Raw genomic sequence first — 15,512 nt, 5'->3', positions numbered from 1 at the left:
ATTTTAGAGCAATAAATACAATACAGTGAAACCGTGATATTTATATCCAAGGTTATCATACTGTCAGAATCTTATACCGGCCCATGCCTAAAACATAGTTGACTTATCTAAAACAAGGCCAAATTTGGGCTGTCAGTGATAAATAGAGGTCTAAGAATAGGCCAAAACTAGACTAGTCATCAAAAAAATAGAAATAAATGACAACACATATAAAGTCTGTCTAATCTGTCTATTTGATGACTAGTCTTGTGTTGAACTGTTCTTAGATATCTGGTAGATTTTCACTGACAGCTCAAGTTTAGCCTTGTTTTAAATTAGCTCTCTACGTTTAGATGTGTTTTAGACGTCTATTAAACACAAAATTATTTGCTGGGCAGTAACAGCATTTAATAACGTATGATGAGAAATGGTTTTATTGCTTCTCCTGATTGTAAATACGTCTGTTTGTCACTGAATCATTTCCTTTTTCTCTGATTCATTAGTGTACAGCATATATACAACATTAATAACATAAAAGTGAAATATTTAGAAATAAATCTAATTCTTTCCTGTCATTTAATCGACCTAAACCTCTATTCCATGGCAAACTCTTCTGGGATCCCTCCTCTTCTTGCCGTATTACAGTTTAAGCATATATATTCCCAGCAAAAATGATCACAGGCAGCAGTTCTTGAGTCCTGTTGTCTTTAAGCAGAATAAATTATCCTTTTTGGTCACCTAGTGTAGTGTATTGAAACTCCTGTTGCATTGCCACAATCTCTTTATCAGACATCATTTTAACATTCAACCGGCATCCACCACTACAATGTATGGTAAATAGAAACCTTTGTCGCTTTTTGGAGTGAATGGAAATAAGACTGCAGAATAGTTATTTGATTTATGACATTTGATTTGAATGAGTTGTTTGAAATAATGCCACTGGGAGCAGTCCTAGTCTGTAGTTGGAATGAACTCAGGGTTGTAGTTAGGTTTGAGTGTGTCTTTCATCTATTGAACAAATCCAAAATGGCCACAAACATCAAGACAAACCGTAAACCCAGTATCTAGACCAGCACAACAGTACTCATCAACATTTGAAGTAGATCAAACATTTTCAAAATCGACAAGAATGGGTGTTGTTCGATAGTTTTAGGACAACTTTGATGAAAGGTATTGATCCACTTAAAATGTTGACTACTCTATACCAGCTCTTATCAGCCTGAACCAACTTTGAATTGTGGTTAACGTTAAGTTTCTAGTAGAGGAGCCTTAAATCCATGAACAACATTTGTTACGTCATGACTTAAATTTCTGAATTTGTTCATGTATTTTGGTCTATTGAAACTAGCAGCAGTTAGGTTTGAATCAATCTTGAAGAGGAATATTATACAAATCCAAAGCTATGGGAACCAACATTGTCAGCAATCAAGACAGAAATGATTGTCCTAAACCGTAAACTCTTCATGAAAAAAAATCATAGCACTACGCAAGAAAATGGCAGAATGAAGAAACACTTTTTAAGCAATATAGGCAAGGCAAGTTTATTTATATAGCACATTTCAGTGGCAAAACATGAATAAAAGTGACAAGTATGAATAAAACCTAAACAAATAATATAAAAACAGATTAAATCAGTCTAAAGACTAAAGTTTTTCCATATTCCAAAACACCGGTGTATCATATTTTCTCACTTTACTCTAGGACTTCCCCATTCTGGTGATCAACCCCCTCTGTGGACTTTTTCGGTACCTATTGGACGTACCCAACAGATTTGATTTTTCACCTAAAGTTGAAAAGTTAAGCTTTACAGCTCTAATTACGTGCTGTGAATGAAAGTGAGAAGTTGCTGTTTTTTAGGCTAATATGGGTAGGAATTATACTCTCATTCCAGCGTAATAATCAAGTAACGTTGCACCCAGAAATTCAGCAGCCTTGCTTATATTGCTTAATAAGTGTTTCTTCATTCCGCCATTTTCTTGCCTAGTGCTATGATTTTTTTTCATTAAGAGTTTACGATTTAGGGCACTTATTTCTGTCTTGATTGCTGACCATGTTGGTTCCCATAGCTTTGGATTTGTTCAATATTCCTCTTCAAGATTGATTCAAACCTAACTGCTGATAGTTTCTATAAACCAAAATACATGAACAAATTCAGAAATTCAAGTCATGTCGTAACAAATGTTGTTTATGGGTTTAAGGCTCCTCTGCTAGAAACTTAACATTAACCACAATTTAAAGTAGCACTGTTACCTAGTAACACAATTTACATAGCACTGCTACCTTGTTGCCTAGCTGGGCACTATTTTTAACTGCTGCATAATATCATGGCAGATTTTTTGAGAGTGATACTAACAGTCTAATCCAATGGTCACCAAACTTGTTCCTGGAGGGCCGGTGTTTTGCAGATTTTAGCTCCAACCCTAATCAAACACACCTGAACAAGCTAATCAAGGTCTTGCTAGGTATACGTGAAACATCCAGGCAGGTGTGTTGAGGCAAGTTAGAGCTAAACCCTGAAGGGACACCAGCCCTCCGGGACCGAGATTGGTGACCCCTGGTCTAATCCAATTCAATGATTTATGCAAAGCTTTTTGCATGTTCTCCCTGTGTTGTGGTGGGTTTCCTCCGGTGCTCTGGTTTTCCCCACAGTCCAAACACATGTGCTGTAGGTGAATTGGGTAAGCTAAATGTAGTTAAGTTCTGTAGTGTATATAAAGTACAGTATGTATGTCCTGGTTCCCAGATTGGGGGTTGAGCGTTGGGCTAGCAACTAACCTCAAAAAAACTAGATGTTCCGAAACACCAATATGGTGCGGCTAAATATCAACTTCGATATAAACGGCCCTGGGAGTAAGTCAGTAAGTTAAAAGTGATTCCGCCAGACCCAGAAGTTGGCTGAATGGATTTAAAAAAGGTCAACTTAACTTAAGGTGACTTTATGACTCTTCAAAATTCTTAAAAACATTGGGTTACTGTGTTTGAACAACCATAAAGCCTTACATCGCATAATTTTTTAAGATTGGACTGCTGGTTTTCTGACCAACTACACAAACAGGAATGTGTGTTTAAAAACAAAAGGAGCTTTTCTCCATCAAGGTCATTTTATTTCTCTGCAGTTGATCAGCGGAGGCTCAGTGGTCAGTGCGGAAGCAGTATGGGATCACGTGACGATGGCCGAGAGGGAGTTGGCGTTCAAGGCGGGAGATGTCATCAAAGTCCTAGACGCCTCCAATAAGGACTGGTGGTGGGGGCAAATCGATGACGAGGAGGGCTGGTTCCCTGCCAGCTTCGTGAGGGTAAGTCACAGCAACATCTCTAATTATCTTTCTCATCTCATCTTACAAGGTCCTAGATTTTACGATTTAATTGTGATGCAGCTGGAGGTCTGAAGTGAAGAAATGAAGTCACGGATACTGATTGTGATTAGATGCGTCTATTTGGACTTGGGAAAGAATGCAGTCAGTGTTGAATCAGTGTTGCCAAGCCACTTCCATCTCACTGTTCCATTTCTATTCTTCCACTGCAAGAGCAAATTCAAACAAAGTGTATTTTTGTTATTCTTTTCAAAGGTTGATCCCCACCCTCCTCAACCTTACACAAAACCAGTTTTCTATATCAACCCTATAGCAACTCCAAGGTTCCATAACACAACAGCAAAGGTGCGTTCCCAGCTCAAATCTCATCAAGTGCTGCTGATTTTGTCCACAAAGCATCCAACTCAATTCACGCTCCTAGTGTGCTTCATAGCTTTCAAATAGACTTAGAACATAAGCATCCAGTATGTTTTTTGGTTTTCTTTGTCATTACATGTGCTGCTTCGGATGCATTTTGTAAAATCCTACAAATCACAGGCCTCATTTTGAAGTAAATGTTAGTTGTAGAAAGCTGCTTTGCATTCAGAACCATCTTCTCTTTTTCGTCCACTGCAGGCAGCCTTCCATTTTATGTTTGTAGATGCCAAGATTTATAAGTCAATGAATCTGATTCTAAATAAAGTTTCGATTTTTTTTTTCAACTTAAATTTGGGTCAGATATAAAATATCATTTTAAGTCGTCATGAAAACAAAATGTACTCTTTTTATTTGTGTATGTGTATAGCAGTGCTTGTTATAAACAATGTATCTGTGCAGTTCATAATTTTGCAAAAAGAATGAAAATGTTCTGTTCTGAGGGTGCCGATGGTGATTCCTCCAGAACTGAGTGCAAACTGACATTCAAATCTTCCACCAGATTGCTAAACACACCAAGCTGGGATCCGTTCTTTGTACCTCGCTTAAATGATCTAAGATGATTTGGCAGATTCTGGATCTTTTAATCTTGATAACTGATCTCTGGCTAATGTGGTTCTTCAAACAAGTTCGCTAATCAGATTAAAATGTCTGGATGAGGCAATCTAAGATTGCTGCATGTGTTGTGAAGGACTGATCTATTAATCCTCGAAATCATGATCAGCAGTGCAACAATTGACTAATGGCATAACAGCGTAATGACATCATCTGATTAATATTCAATTATCCATGTAAGCAAAAATTACATCAAATTCTTACTAAACGTAAATGTTAATTTGTTTAATATGATAGACCATAACTTTCCACATTTGTTGTGGGCTACATGCTTTACATTTTCCTGTGTCAATAGTATTTAGCGATTTAGTTTTACATTTAAAACGGATCAATTGGTGTAATAACTGGCTGTTTAAAGAGCCCCTATTATACATTAAAAAGGGTCATATTTTTTGTTTTAAGGGTCTCCAACAACAGGCTGATATGCATGCAAGGTCAAAAGACACTTTCATGGTCTTGAAAGTGTCCCAAACCCCTCCTTAGCTCGAAGCTAATCTAGGGCTTAAGTTTCGTAACCAATTCACGTCGAAACGGCTAAAGACTTATCAAGACGATTCATTTGAAGCACTTTGAGTCGACTCTTTCATAGATGAATCAATAGTTTTAAACACTGTGTACTTTTAGATTTAAGCCTCAGCTGGATATTTCACTTCACTTAGAGCTGTGTTACACACTACATGTGTATATATATATTTAACTATATATATGTATTCATATATATAACATTTTTTAAACCATTTTACTATTTTCCCCAGTGTATATAACTACTACAGTAATAAAATATCAGCATTCAGTACATACTAGTAATACCTTTGCGTGAAATGATCTGATCTAGTCCTGTTTACATGAAATGAGCCTGCTCCAGAGCAGGTTTGAGCTACAAGACCTGTTGCTATATGAAATCAATAACCAAATTCAGCTAATTGAGTAATCCACGTACAAAGAACGGACCCCTTATTTCACCAAGTAGGACATGTTCCTGGATTATCATCTATGTTGTTCCTGGAACCACATTTCCAATCAGGCAATCACAATTAAGACATACGTTTACAGTTTATGTTAAGTTTAGGCTTACGGTTAGGTTTATGCACTTCTTCATGAGTGTTATGCAACTATTTTTCCCTTCTGATTTTGTAAATAATTCACATTTACAGTTGGGTTTAGGGTAGGAATTTTTGTTATCTATCTATCATATCTATTATGGATTACATTTTCAAACAAAAATTATGTTTAAGGATCAACATAGATGTCAATCCTGGATCGCATCGTTCTTGGCCAAATCATGACGTGCATCTTCCAATGATCCAATTGGTTCCAAAATCAAACACCGCCCTACATTTTTTTTTCTCATTTCAGAAACCATTTCAATTGGATGTACGTCACCATAGGGGACAAAAGTACAATCTTAACTTCCGTATGTCTATGCTTGACCCAAGTTTGGTTTGAAAAAAACTCCCATCATTTTTAGAGTGTTGCATTCAGGTAAATGGTTTCTTTCACCGTGTCCTAATTACACGCAACGCTTCGTTGCAACATGTGATAAGGTATATTTTCCATGTTAAAATTAGTTTTTGTCCTAACAATTCACCAACATCGGCTCATTCTGAAAACGTAGCCCTATATACATTTCTGGAGATCACAAATTATGTAGCCAGAGCTATATATGGCTGCATTTAGTCTTTATGACGAAGGACAGGGGGTGGTACAATGCCGTTCTTTTTCTCGCCTAGTAGCTGACCGCTTACTTCTATATGGACGGCTTTTTCGCTGTTACTAGTTTGTCCGGTACCTCTAAATTTACGTTGGAGAAATTTGCGAAGAAACAATGTTTGTTTTTCTTTGTACTTTTGTAATTTAAATAAAAGTTCAACAGAATCTGCAAATCACAATTTTACTTCATTTTACAAAACATATCAACATACTAAAATTTGTGTCGTCTAGATATAATAATAAATAAATATAATTCAAAATATATAAAATTACTGCTAATATACTTTAATATATATGTACATATTTACAAATCCAATGGTTTAAAAACAATATATAAAAGCAGCTATTCTTATTTTGAAAATATATGTTGCATATATATGTCATATATTTTATAAATGTGAATCTCAAACATGAATTTGTATGTCATATTTGTAATTTGCATATATTGGCATATATCAGATAACTATGTGGCCCCTGTTGAAACAGTGTGTAATATGCATTAAGCACTTCAGTAATATACATTAAGCACTTCATTTATAGAAATGCTTAGGCTATTTTCAAAGTATTTCAATTATTTTTTCAAACAGCTGTATCTCAACCAAGCATCCGCCACATAAAACATATGCCAGGGTAATTGGTGGTTCATTCTGCTGTGGCGACCCCTGATATATCAATGACTAAGCCTTAATTCAGATGTGCACCCAGCTCTGTGAGTTCATAAACTCCTGAAACTATACCTGGATGATGGAAGCTTTCAGCAGTGCTTCCGACTGAGCCGAGCCCAGTTTGATCCACTATTGTCGGTGTCAGCAGAAAGATTTTCCCCCCGGGACACCAACAACAGGTGCTATGTCATAATTACACCCATATAAGAGCAAGCTCCTGGTTGGTTAACGCGGCGCACAAAACACGGGATGCATGTGTTAACCTCTAAGGCCCAAGGTGCTTTTTTTAAATGCATTTTTTTTATTTCTCTTTAATATTTGGCCTTATTGGAACCTAATTAGAATAAAAACCTAAGCATCATCTCTTGATGTAATGTACATTTAAAAAATAAATTATGTTTATATATGTGAACTCGTGGTCCGAATTAACATAAAACACTTTTTCCTGACTTTTTTGTAATGCATATTTAACATAGAACATTTTTTGAACATGTTTTGACTATCAGAGAGTTACAACTATTTTTTTTTCTCCCATTTTGGACAGCTAAAAATCGTGTTTGGGAAATTTCATTTGCTGAAAAACCTATAAAACATTAAAAACTTATAAAAAATATAAAACATTAAATGTATTTTATATAGCCAAAATTTTATATAGCTAAAATGTGCTGTCCAAGTATTTGGACACTCAAGCCCTCAGAGGTTAATATTGATGCCTCTACCGCGTCTGGTGTGAACGCAGCCTAAGGATAGTGAGTGAGTGAGTGAATGTATCACAGGCAAATATTGTCCTCTCCTTTCATATTATACATCATTTATCAAGCTTAATAATAATAATTTCTTAAATTTATATAACGCCATTCTGGACACTCAAAGCACTTCTCACATTTTTGGGAGGAATCTCCTCATCCACCTTCAGTGTGTAGCATCCACCAGGAAGACGCGATGGCAGCCATTTTGCATCAGACTGCTCTCCACATGCCAGCTGATTAATGGAAAGGAGGCAGAGTGATTAAGCCAATTATGATATGGGGATGGTTAGGTAGCCATGATAGACAGGCCCGTGGGCAAAAATGGCCAGAATGGCAGAGTTAATTCCCTACTCTTTTTCGAAGGTCATCCTGGGATTTTTAACAACCACAGAGAGTCAGGATCTCGGTTTAACATCTCATCCGAAAGACAGTGCTCACTGAGCAGTATAGGAGTCCCTTTCACTATAGGACCCACACAGACCACATATCGAGCTCCCCCTGCTGGTCTCACTAACACCACTTCTGGCAGCAACCTAGCTTTCCCATGTGGTCTCCCATCCAGGTACTGACCAGGCTTAGCTTTAGTGGGCAACCGAAGCTTAGTTATATTATTATATATTTATTTGATTTCAAATATCAAACATCTACATTTCCAAAAATGTACATTTAGAACTGGTTTCGTATACATTTGTGGTTTTGGTCAGATTTATTTTGAGTAATACTAAAAAAAAGTCAACTTCACTCTTAACCATTATGCCTACTCAGTATTGGCTTCGTGTTGCACAAATTCACAAATTATTCTGGCACAGACAATAGAGAGAATCCAAAAAAAAACATATGGCCATATTAACTAAACAGGGCTAATTAAAACCCAGATGGAATTGGAAAGTTCTGCCAGTGATTTACGGACAATGTGTGAATTAAATAACACAGTCGCTTCAAAGCAGTGCAAATTAGGTCACAAACAAGCAGAGCTGATGATAATAAGATGCCTGAAATCTGTGAACAACGTGGGTGCAAAATTGGTTAGATGTTCTTTTTGGGGAAATTAAATAAAGGCACAAACACCAGAAAACTAGATGGTAATTGGGGTGCAATTTAGGCAAAATAATGCCTCACTCGTGTACATTCCAGTATATCATTACAAGGTCAAGAAAAAAATTAATCGTTTCCCGTAGGAGAAATTTGTTTTAGAAAAAAAGCTTCTGCTGTACATAGACACCAACAAGACAGCATGCAACTTACTACACATTAAAAACTAATCCTAAAATACCTCCTAATATAAACACGATTCTATAAAATCAGTAATTTAAAAACAAATTATAAAAATAAAATACAATGTGCCCCCACTGCCCTCTGTTGTGCCAACCAATCCCGTTATCTTAATCTTTGACCTTCCTTCTGTATTACTCATTGATCAATTTAATTGAAAAAGGAACAAAAGAATGTTTATATCTATTGTACTTACATAACGGTGCCCTGTATCTTCTGCCAGAATTCGTCAGCTCATACTCCAGCACATGTAAAGAGTCTTTAAGCGAACCAAGTGTCTTAATTCCTATGATTTTTTTCTGCCACTCTCATCAGATTATTTACTTGGGTTTTCATTTTTACTGTCAGATTCCCAAACCAAACAATAATCCTTTATCTTAATATAGACTCTATTGTTGCTTTATAAAAAGTCAGCATTATGCTAGTACTCCCTCCGAATAACTTTAGTCTAATTAATTTTATAAAGTGTAATTGCTGATGAATTCTTGCACAAAGACTTGACACCTGAGAGTGCCAATTAAGTTCACAATCAGTATTCACCCCTAAATATTTGTATGAATCAACCTACTTAATGTCTTTATCATAAACCACAACAGAGCTCCTATCGCTCACTGACCTGGGGCAAAAAGCATAGAATCACCAACAGGCGACACTCTAGTGCGATTTGGGGAACAACCACTAGATGGCGCGGCGGCCATTTTGGAATGAAAATTCCGAAAGAACCACAGAATATTATAAGTCTGTAAAATAAACTATTAAAAATGCTGATGATTTTGATAGTAAGTGTTGTTTTGCTGTCTTTCAGGTTGTATCTCAGCTTTAATGCGCATTTTAAATAAATAAATAAAAAACAAAGCAACTGCTTGCCATCACAACAACAGTAATAAGATCCAATGGATGGCCGATAGCTTTCTCTCCAAAATGGCAGAATCCGGGGCTGTTGGTGGGCGCTGCTGTAGCAATGGAATGTTCTATTGATAGTCGCCTCTTGTTCATTCTAAGCTCTTTGCCTGAGGTCTATGATGACCTCCTCCGTTTTCTTTACATTATTTCAAAATTGTGGTCATCACACCAGCTGACAAACCATTCTACAGCCACTCTATATTCCATGATACTGGCATCTTTTGTGAAAAGGTGCAAAAGTACAGCGTCATTGGAAAATTTCAGAATATATTGTTTTGTCTGCTGCCTAACGCAGTTGTTTGTATAAAGGGTGAAGAAAAATGGTGAATTTACACACCCTTTTGGCGCCCCTGTACTGCTTGTTGCTACGATATTTTGATATCCTTCATAAACAAACATGAGATTAGATGTTGGCATTCCTGTATATCAATGCACCACCAAATTACATATGCAAATGTTGTGTCAAATAAAACCGTTTTTTTGGTGGTTGTGCTTGTTTTATGTCAAATTGTGGATGTTTACACAATGATATTTAATGTAAAGACCTAGAGCTCTTTTTTAACAGTGTAGACACATGGTCTAAATGGCATGGTGCAGTTTTTATTAGGGCATGTCTGTTCACTTTTGCTAATTTAAGAATGGGGTAAACAGTCTGTGTGCCAGGCTCATGGCCTAAAAGTTCTGCCCTTATTCTTTTAATGCGTTAAGGGTGTGTTTTTGGACATAATTGGCATTGGTCACACTTTACAATAAGGTTCATTAGTTAATGTTAATTAATGCATTACTAACATGAACAAACAATGAACAATACATTTACTACTGTATTTTTTCATGCTAGTCAACGTTAGTTAATGAAAATACAGTAGTTCATTGTTAGTTCATGTTAACTCATGGTGCATTAACTAATGTTAACAAGCATGGACTTGGATGTTAATGATGCATTAGTAAATGTTCAGTTATGATTAATAAATGCTGTACATGTGATGTTCATGATTAGTTCATGTTAGTAAATGCATTAACTAATGAACCTTATTGTAAAGTGTTACCCTTGCATTAAACCAATCAGCATCTCATCTCCCATTCCCTTTAAGTGTTAGATGTGTCGCACCATGGCACATCTGCTAATTATTTGGTGGATTTTGTAAGTGGAAAAACTTAATGGGAGAAAATGGTAAAAGACCATCTAGAGAATGAGCCGTCTCCATTCGGCCTCTTCCTTTCGATCATTGATTCAGAAAACTGTTGTGGATGCACCTTAGTGAAGACATCCATTACATTTTTAATTTTGTAATTTTGTTTTTTAGACTCAAATTTAATTAAAACTATTTGTAAATTCAGTTCTTATTTCCAGCAAACTAATAAATGAACAATGACAATGAAAGGTTATATCCAAACATGCGTCCTATTCTCATGCCACATATGGTGATGCAAAACTCAACATATGGACAAATCTAAACAAAAAAATATGCATATAATAAATACTAATAATAATAATAACACTAAACAAATGTAAATTGTCATGAATTAAATGGCTACAACACCCCTTTTAAGCCTTTAATTTTTCATATTTAAAGATATTTGTGTACACTGTAAAAAATAAATCCTTAAAATTTACGGTAAAAAAATGGCAGCTGTGGTTGCCAGTACTTTACCGTTAAAAACACGGTACAAAACGTAAAAGTAATTTTTCATTTTTACTGTAAATTACCGTATTTTAGTAATTTATAGAGGTAAAATGTCTGTATTTTGAATGATCAACATCTACACATCTTTTGTCACACAGTTAGACACGTTAGCACATCCACATTCAGGTGGTGATGAGAAAGTTACATAATGAGCCAATGCTCATCACAATCAACTCTTCTCACAAGCAGAAAAGAGTATCAGCATATACAAGGTGCTCAGTGTCATTCACACAGCTACTAAACACCAGTATGGTAACACGCATAAAATTAAAGTCATGAAATAAACATTGTTTATCAACATTAGATGTAACATAAATCTCTAATGTACATAACTGATGGGGAAACAACTAAAAAGATCCATATTAATGTCAACCAAATGCATTCTGGGAAAGTCAATTTACGGTTATTCGCCGTATATATTAAGGTAACATACCGTTAACCAAGTTATGGATTTGTACTATAGCATTTTTACAGTTTTTTACCGTTGAAATCACGACATCCCTGTGTGTGTAATATTCAAAGTTTATGCATATTTTGGACCCCCATAGATGTATAACTAATGTGCTCTTTATATAACATATACATACTGTGCGTACTAAGCTTTGCACACACGTTTTGGATTTGCATAGGTACATAACACTAACGGTCTCTTTAAATAACAAATATCTGCACCACTGACTTCAGACCAGCTTTTAGTTGGTTAATGGCATGGTCAGTTTCACTTGCTTTAAATTAGCAACATGCCAACAATACGCTTAACACACCTCAGACCAGACCAGTTCACCCATGAGCACACAAATAGTCGCAAATACATTTGCTATTATAATAACATGGTGTAAAATTTTAAAAATGACATCAGCGGCAGTCTGAAGCTAGCAAGAAACACATGGTGTCGCTTTTTACCATGTGCATGATAGGACCCTTTGGTAAAAAGACTATCACAAACTTTAGTAAATCACCTTGCATAATAAATTTGAGTACTCTTCTCCTATAAATTTTGTGTCTGAATGGGAAAAGGCACTAAGGTCAGTCTATAAAATAACTGTGACCTTGCCTTTTTATTACTAAAATAAATCCTGACGATCGTTATTAAAGCCAAAGAGGGACTGGCATAAGTATTTAGTCAGCCTTGCCAAAAATGTCATAATGTAACTTTTTTAAAAATATGATCCTGTTTTGAGCCAAATATGCAATTTATTACAATTCCTGGTTTGAGTTCCCCTTCTACAAACTGAATCTGTTTTGTAAACTGTCCAATAAAGACATCAAAAGGACAAAAATGTATATATAATCCCTATAGTCCAAAAACATGCAGTGGAGGTGAATTGAATAAGCTAAATTGGCCGAAGTGTATGCGTGTGAATGCAAGAGTGTTTCCCAGTGTTAGGTTGCGGCTGGAAGGGCATCCGCTGCGTAAAACATATGCTGGATAAGTTGGTGGTTCATGCCGCTGTTAATTTAATTCCCTGATTAATAAAAGAACTAAGCCGAAAAGAAAATGAATGAATGAATTACTATTAACTGTAAAAACTATTTAAAGGAGACTGTTATTTTTATTGTATGATAATTACTGTCAGGGCCGGTGTGGGACTCCTTTTCAGCCCTGAAGTTTCAAGCCCTAGACCGGCCCACCTCAGTTCATGACTGACTATATTAAAATAAGGTCATTTTTAGTTCAGTTTCTAATGACACTATCACGTCCTTTTCAAGGACACTGCTTTAGAACTTCAAATGTTTTTCATAAATATGAGAACATTAATTCTTTATAGATATCCAGTCCTTTTGTCACACAAAAAATAAAAATAAAATATGTACCCCAACATAAGTAACCAAAACAGTATTATATAATGTGTATATATATATATATATATAATGTGCTAACCACTAGACCACTATGGCGCTGTTATCTGCTGCTATTGATGGCTTAATCTTTTTCTCCCTTTTTTAAATTTCTGATCAAGTTATGTCAGATTTATTAATGTAGTGAATCATCTGATTTTCATTGAGCAGGTGTTAAATTAATTAAAATTAATTATTTGGATTCTTATTTTCACTCATAGATATATATGTATAAATCTATAATGTTGTCGAAGCAGTGGCGCAGAAGGTAGTATTGTTGCCTCACAGCAAGAAGGTCGCTATTTCGAGCCTCGGCTGGGTCAGTTGGCGTTTCTGTGTGGAGTTTCCATGTTCTCCCTGCGTTTGCGTGGGTTTCCTCCAGGTGCTCCGGTTTCTCCCACAGTCCAATAACTTGTGGTACAGGTGAATTGGGTAGGCTAAATTGTCGGTAGTGTATGAGTGTGAATAAGTGTGTGTGGATGTTTTAGGTTGCGGCTGGAAGGGCATCCGCTGTGTAAAAACGTGCTGTATAAGTTGGTGGTTCATAGATTAATAAAGGGACTAAGCCGAAAAGAAAATGAATGAATCAATCTATAATAATCACTAAGGTGCTGCTGTTTGGGGTCGAATGATAGTTTCGTCATCATTAACCTGCAGGCTGCATTTTGCTCAAGGGGCTGCGAGAAAATCAATAAAAAGAGTGGAGCTACGGCAAAATAATGAACAAAAAGAGCGAGGCTATGGTCAAATAAGCAAATAAATGAAAAAATTGCGACTGCTGAGAGTGCAAGCAGCTAGGGACACCAGCCCTCACGGCCAAAATACGGACCGGCTCACTGGGAATTCTCCCAGTCCTCCTGATTAGCCAATCCGGGCCTGATTACTGTAAATGTATCCCACTATTAGTTTGCAGTACCCCATTAAAGCATATTTTATGTGAACTGTACTACTTTGTTTCATATGCCGTCTCTTGAGACACCTTGCCATGTGAGCCCCAGCCCCCCTTTTTACGTTATATGGCCAACTGTCTTTAAGAACTCAATGAAAAAATTAATTTGTATTTGTTTATACAATATAGAATCCTTCATAGTTTAAACTTCCTGCATCTTTATGCCAGTCAGAATTAGGGATCTCGTTTAAAAAATGCATAACTTGAAGACATAACAAGGTTTTTTATCTTTGTTTCTTTTCCTGCCAGCTATGGGTTAACCAGGAAAACATCGCTACCGAATCCGCTGAGGGTGCCAGCGAGGTGCAGAACGGACACACTGACCCTAGCAACGGCTGCCTGTGCATTGGCCAACCGCTGCAGAATCGAGATCAGATGAGGGCTAATGTTATCAATGAGATCATGAGTACTGAGCGTCACTACATCAAACACCTGAAGGACATATGTGAGGTACAGCTGCATTCAACAGATTACATTTGTGCCACGCAATCAAGTTAATGTGGAAATTGAAAAAAAGAACAATTTTAATAATTTGACAACTTATTTAAACTGATGTGATTTAACTCATGGTAATCTTGCACTTTTTTAGATCAGAAATGAATGTAGATATTTTTAATGAGTCTTAAGTTTAAAACTTTAGTTTGAGTGTTTTGTGTTTTTGTTTGAAATGTGTGTTTTTATGATGATATGAGTTTGTTGTTGTTGTTTTTTACTGCTGCAATGCTTATTTTTCACTACATGTATCTTATAACATGATAATGATTTGTTTAAATCAATCGATCCTACCATGAAAATGGTTACAGATTATTGTAAGGTAATAAAACCAAATATATAGTTGAAGACAAAATTAATAGTTGTCCTCTGAAATTTTACATATTTTTCAAATATTTCCCATGTGATGTTTAATAGAGCAATGTCGTTGCTTATAGTATTTTTTATATTTAATATTTATTTTAAAAACTCCTCAGTTCAATATTATAAGCCTCCTTAGTTGCCATGAAAGCTAAATGTACTCATTTTTGATTGATTATTGTGACAATATTCAGCCATATCGCACTACTCGCTACTCATGTGATATTGCATTTACACAACAGTTTGAGGGCATAACCCTGTAAATAAAAAAGACAATCAATCAAAAAGAGTTTAAAAATCCTTTGGTATGAGGAACTACTTTCTTACGCTATTCATTCACATCTGCAGCTAATGGTCAGAACAGCAGAAACTGTTGCTACTTCACCAAAATCACGTTAGAGCTAGTATTTGAATGATTTTGCAGCGCAATGTCTAAAATTGACAAAAGGTGATTTTGCTCACGTTTTAAGATTATGGGCTCTATTTTGACGGTTCATGCGCAGAGCGCAAAACGCAGGGTGCAAACGCTTTCAGGGTGTGTCAGGACACGTTTGTGCTAATTTAAG

General features: G+C 36.0%; 1 protein-coding gene across 16 annotated transcripts in view; it reads left to right on the top strand.

Annotated features, from left to right (window-relative positions):
- The window catches only part of arhgef9b (Cdc42 guanine nucleotide exchange factor (GEF) 9b), a 102,502-nt gene that overhangs the window by 52,587 nt on the left and 34,403 nt on the right, over positions 1 to 15,512 (top strand). For 10 of the 16 annotated variants that reach the window (XR_012389532.1, XR_012389535.1, XR_012389533.1 and 7 more), the window contains 2 exons: positions 3,096 to 3,275; positions 14,344 to 14,544. Coding sequence is in view for 10 of the 16 variants with exons in the window: in XM_021481030.3 (XP_021336705.2) it covers positions 3,096 to 3,275; positions 14,344 to 14,544 (381 nt within the window). In the remaining 6 variants the exon portion in view is untranslated. Of the gene's footprint in view, positions 1 to 3,095; positions 3,276 to 3,548; positions 3,639 to 14,343; positions 14,545 to 14,789; positions 15,023 to 15,512 lie in introns of those variants that run through there. The other 6 variants (XR_012389531.1, XM_021481028.3, XM_021481032.3 and 3 more) reach the window with 2 other exon arrangements.

This window comes from Danio rerio, chromosome 14 (genome assembly GCF_049306965.1).
Source record: "Danio rerio strain Tuebingen ecotype United States chromosome 14, GRCz12tu, whole genome shotgun sequence".
Taxonomy (NCBI): domain Eukaryota; kingdom Metazoa; phylum Chordata; class Actinopteri; order Cypriniformes; family Danionidae; genus Danio; species Danio rerio.
The sequence above is the reverse complement of the archived record's forward strand: the minus strand, read 5'-3'. Positions and strand labels throughout refer to the sequence as shown.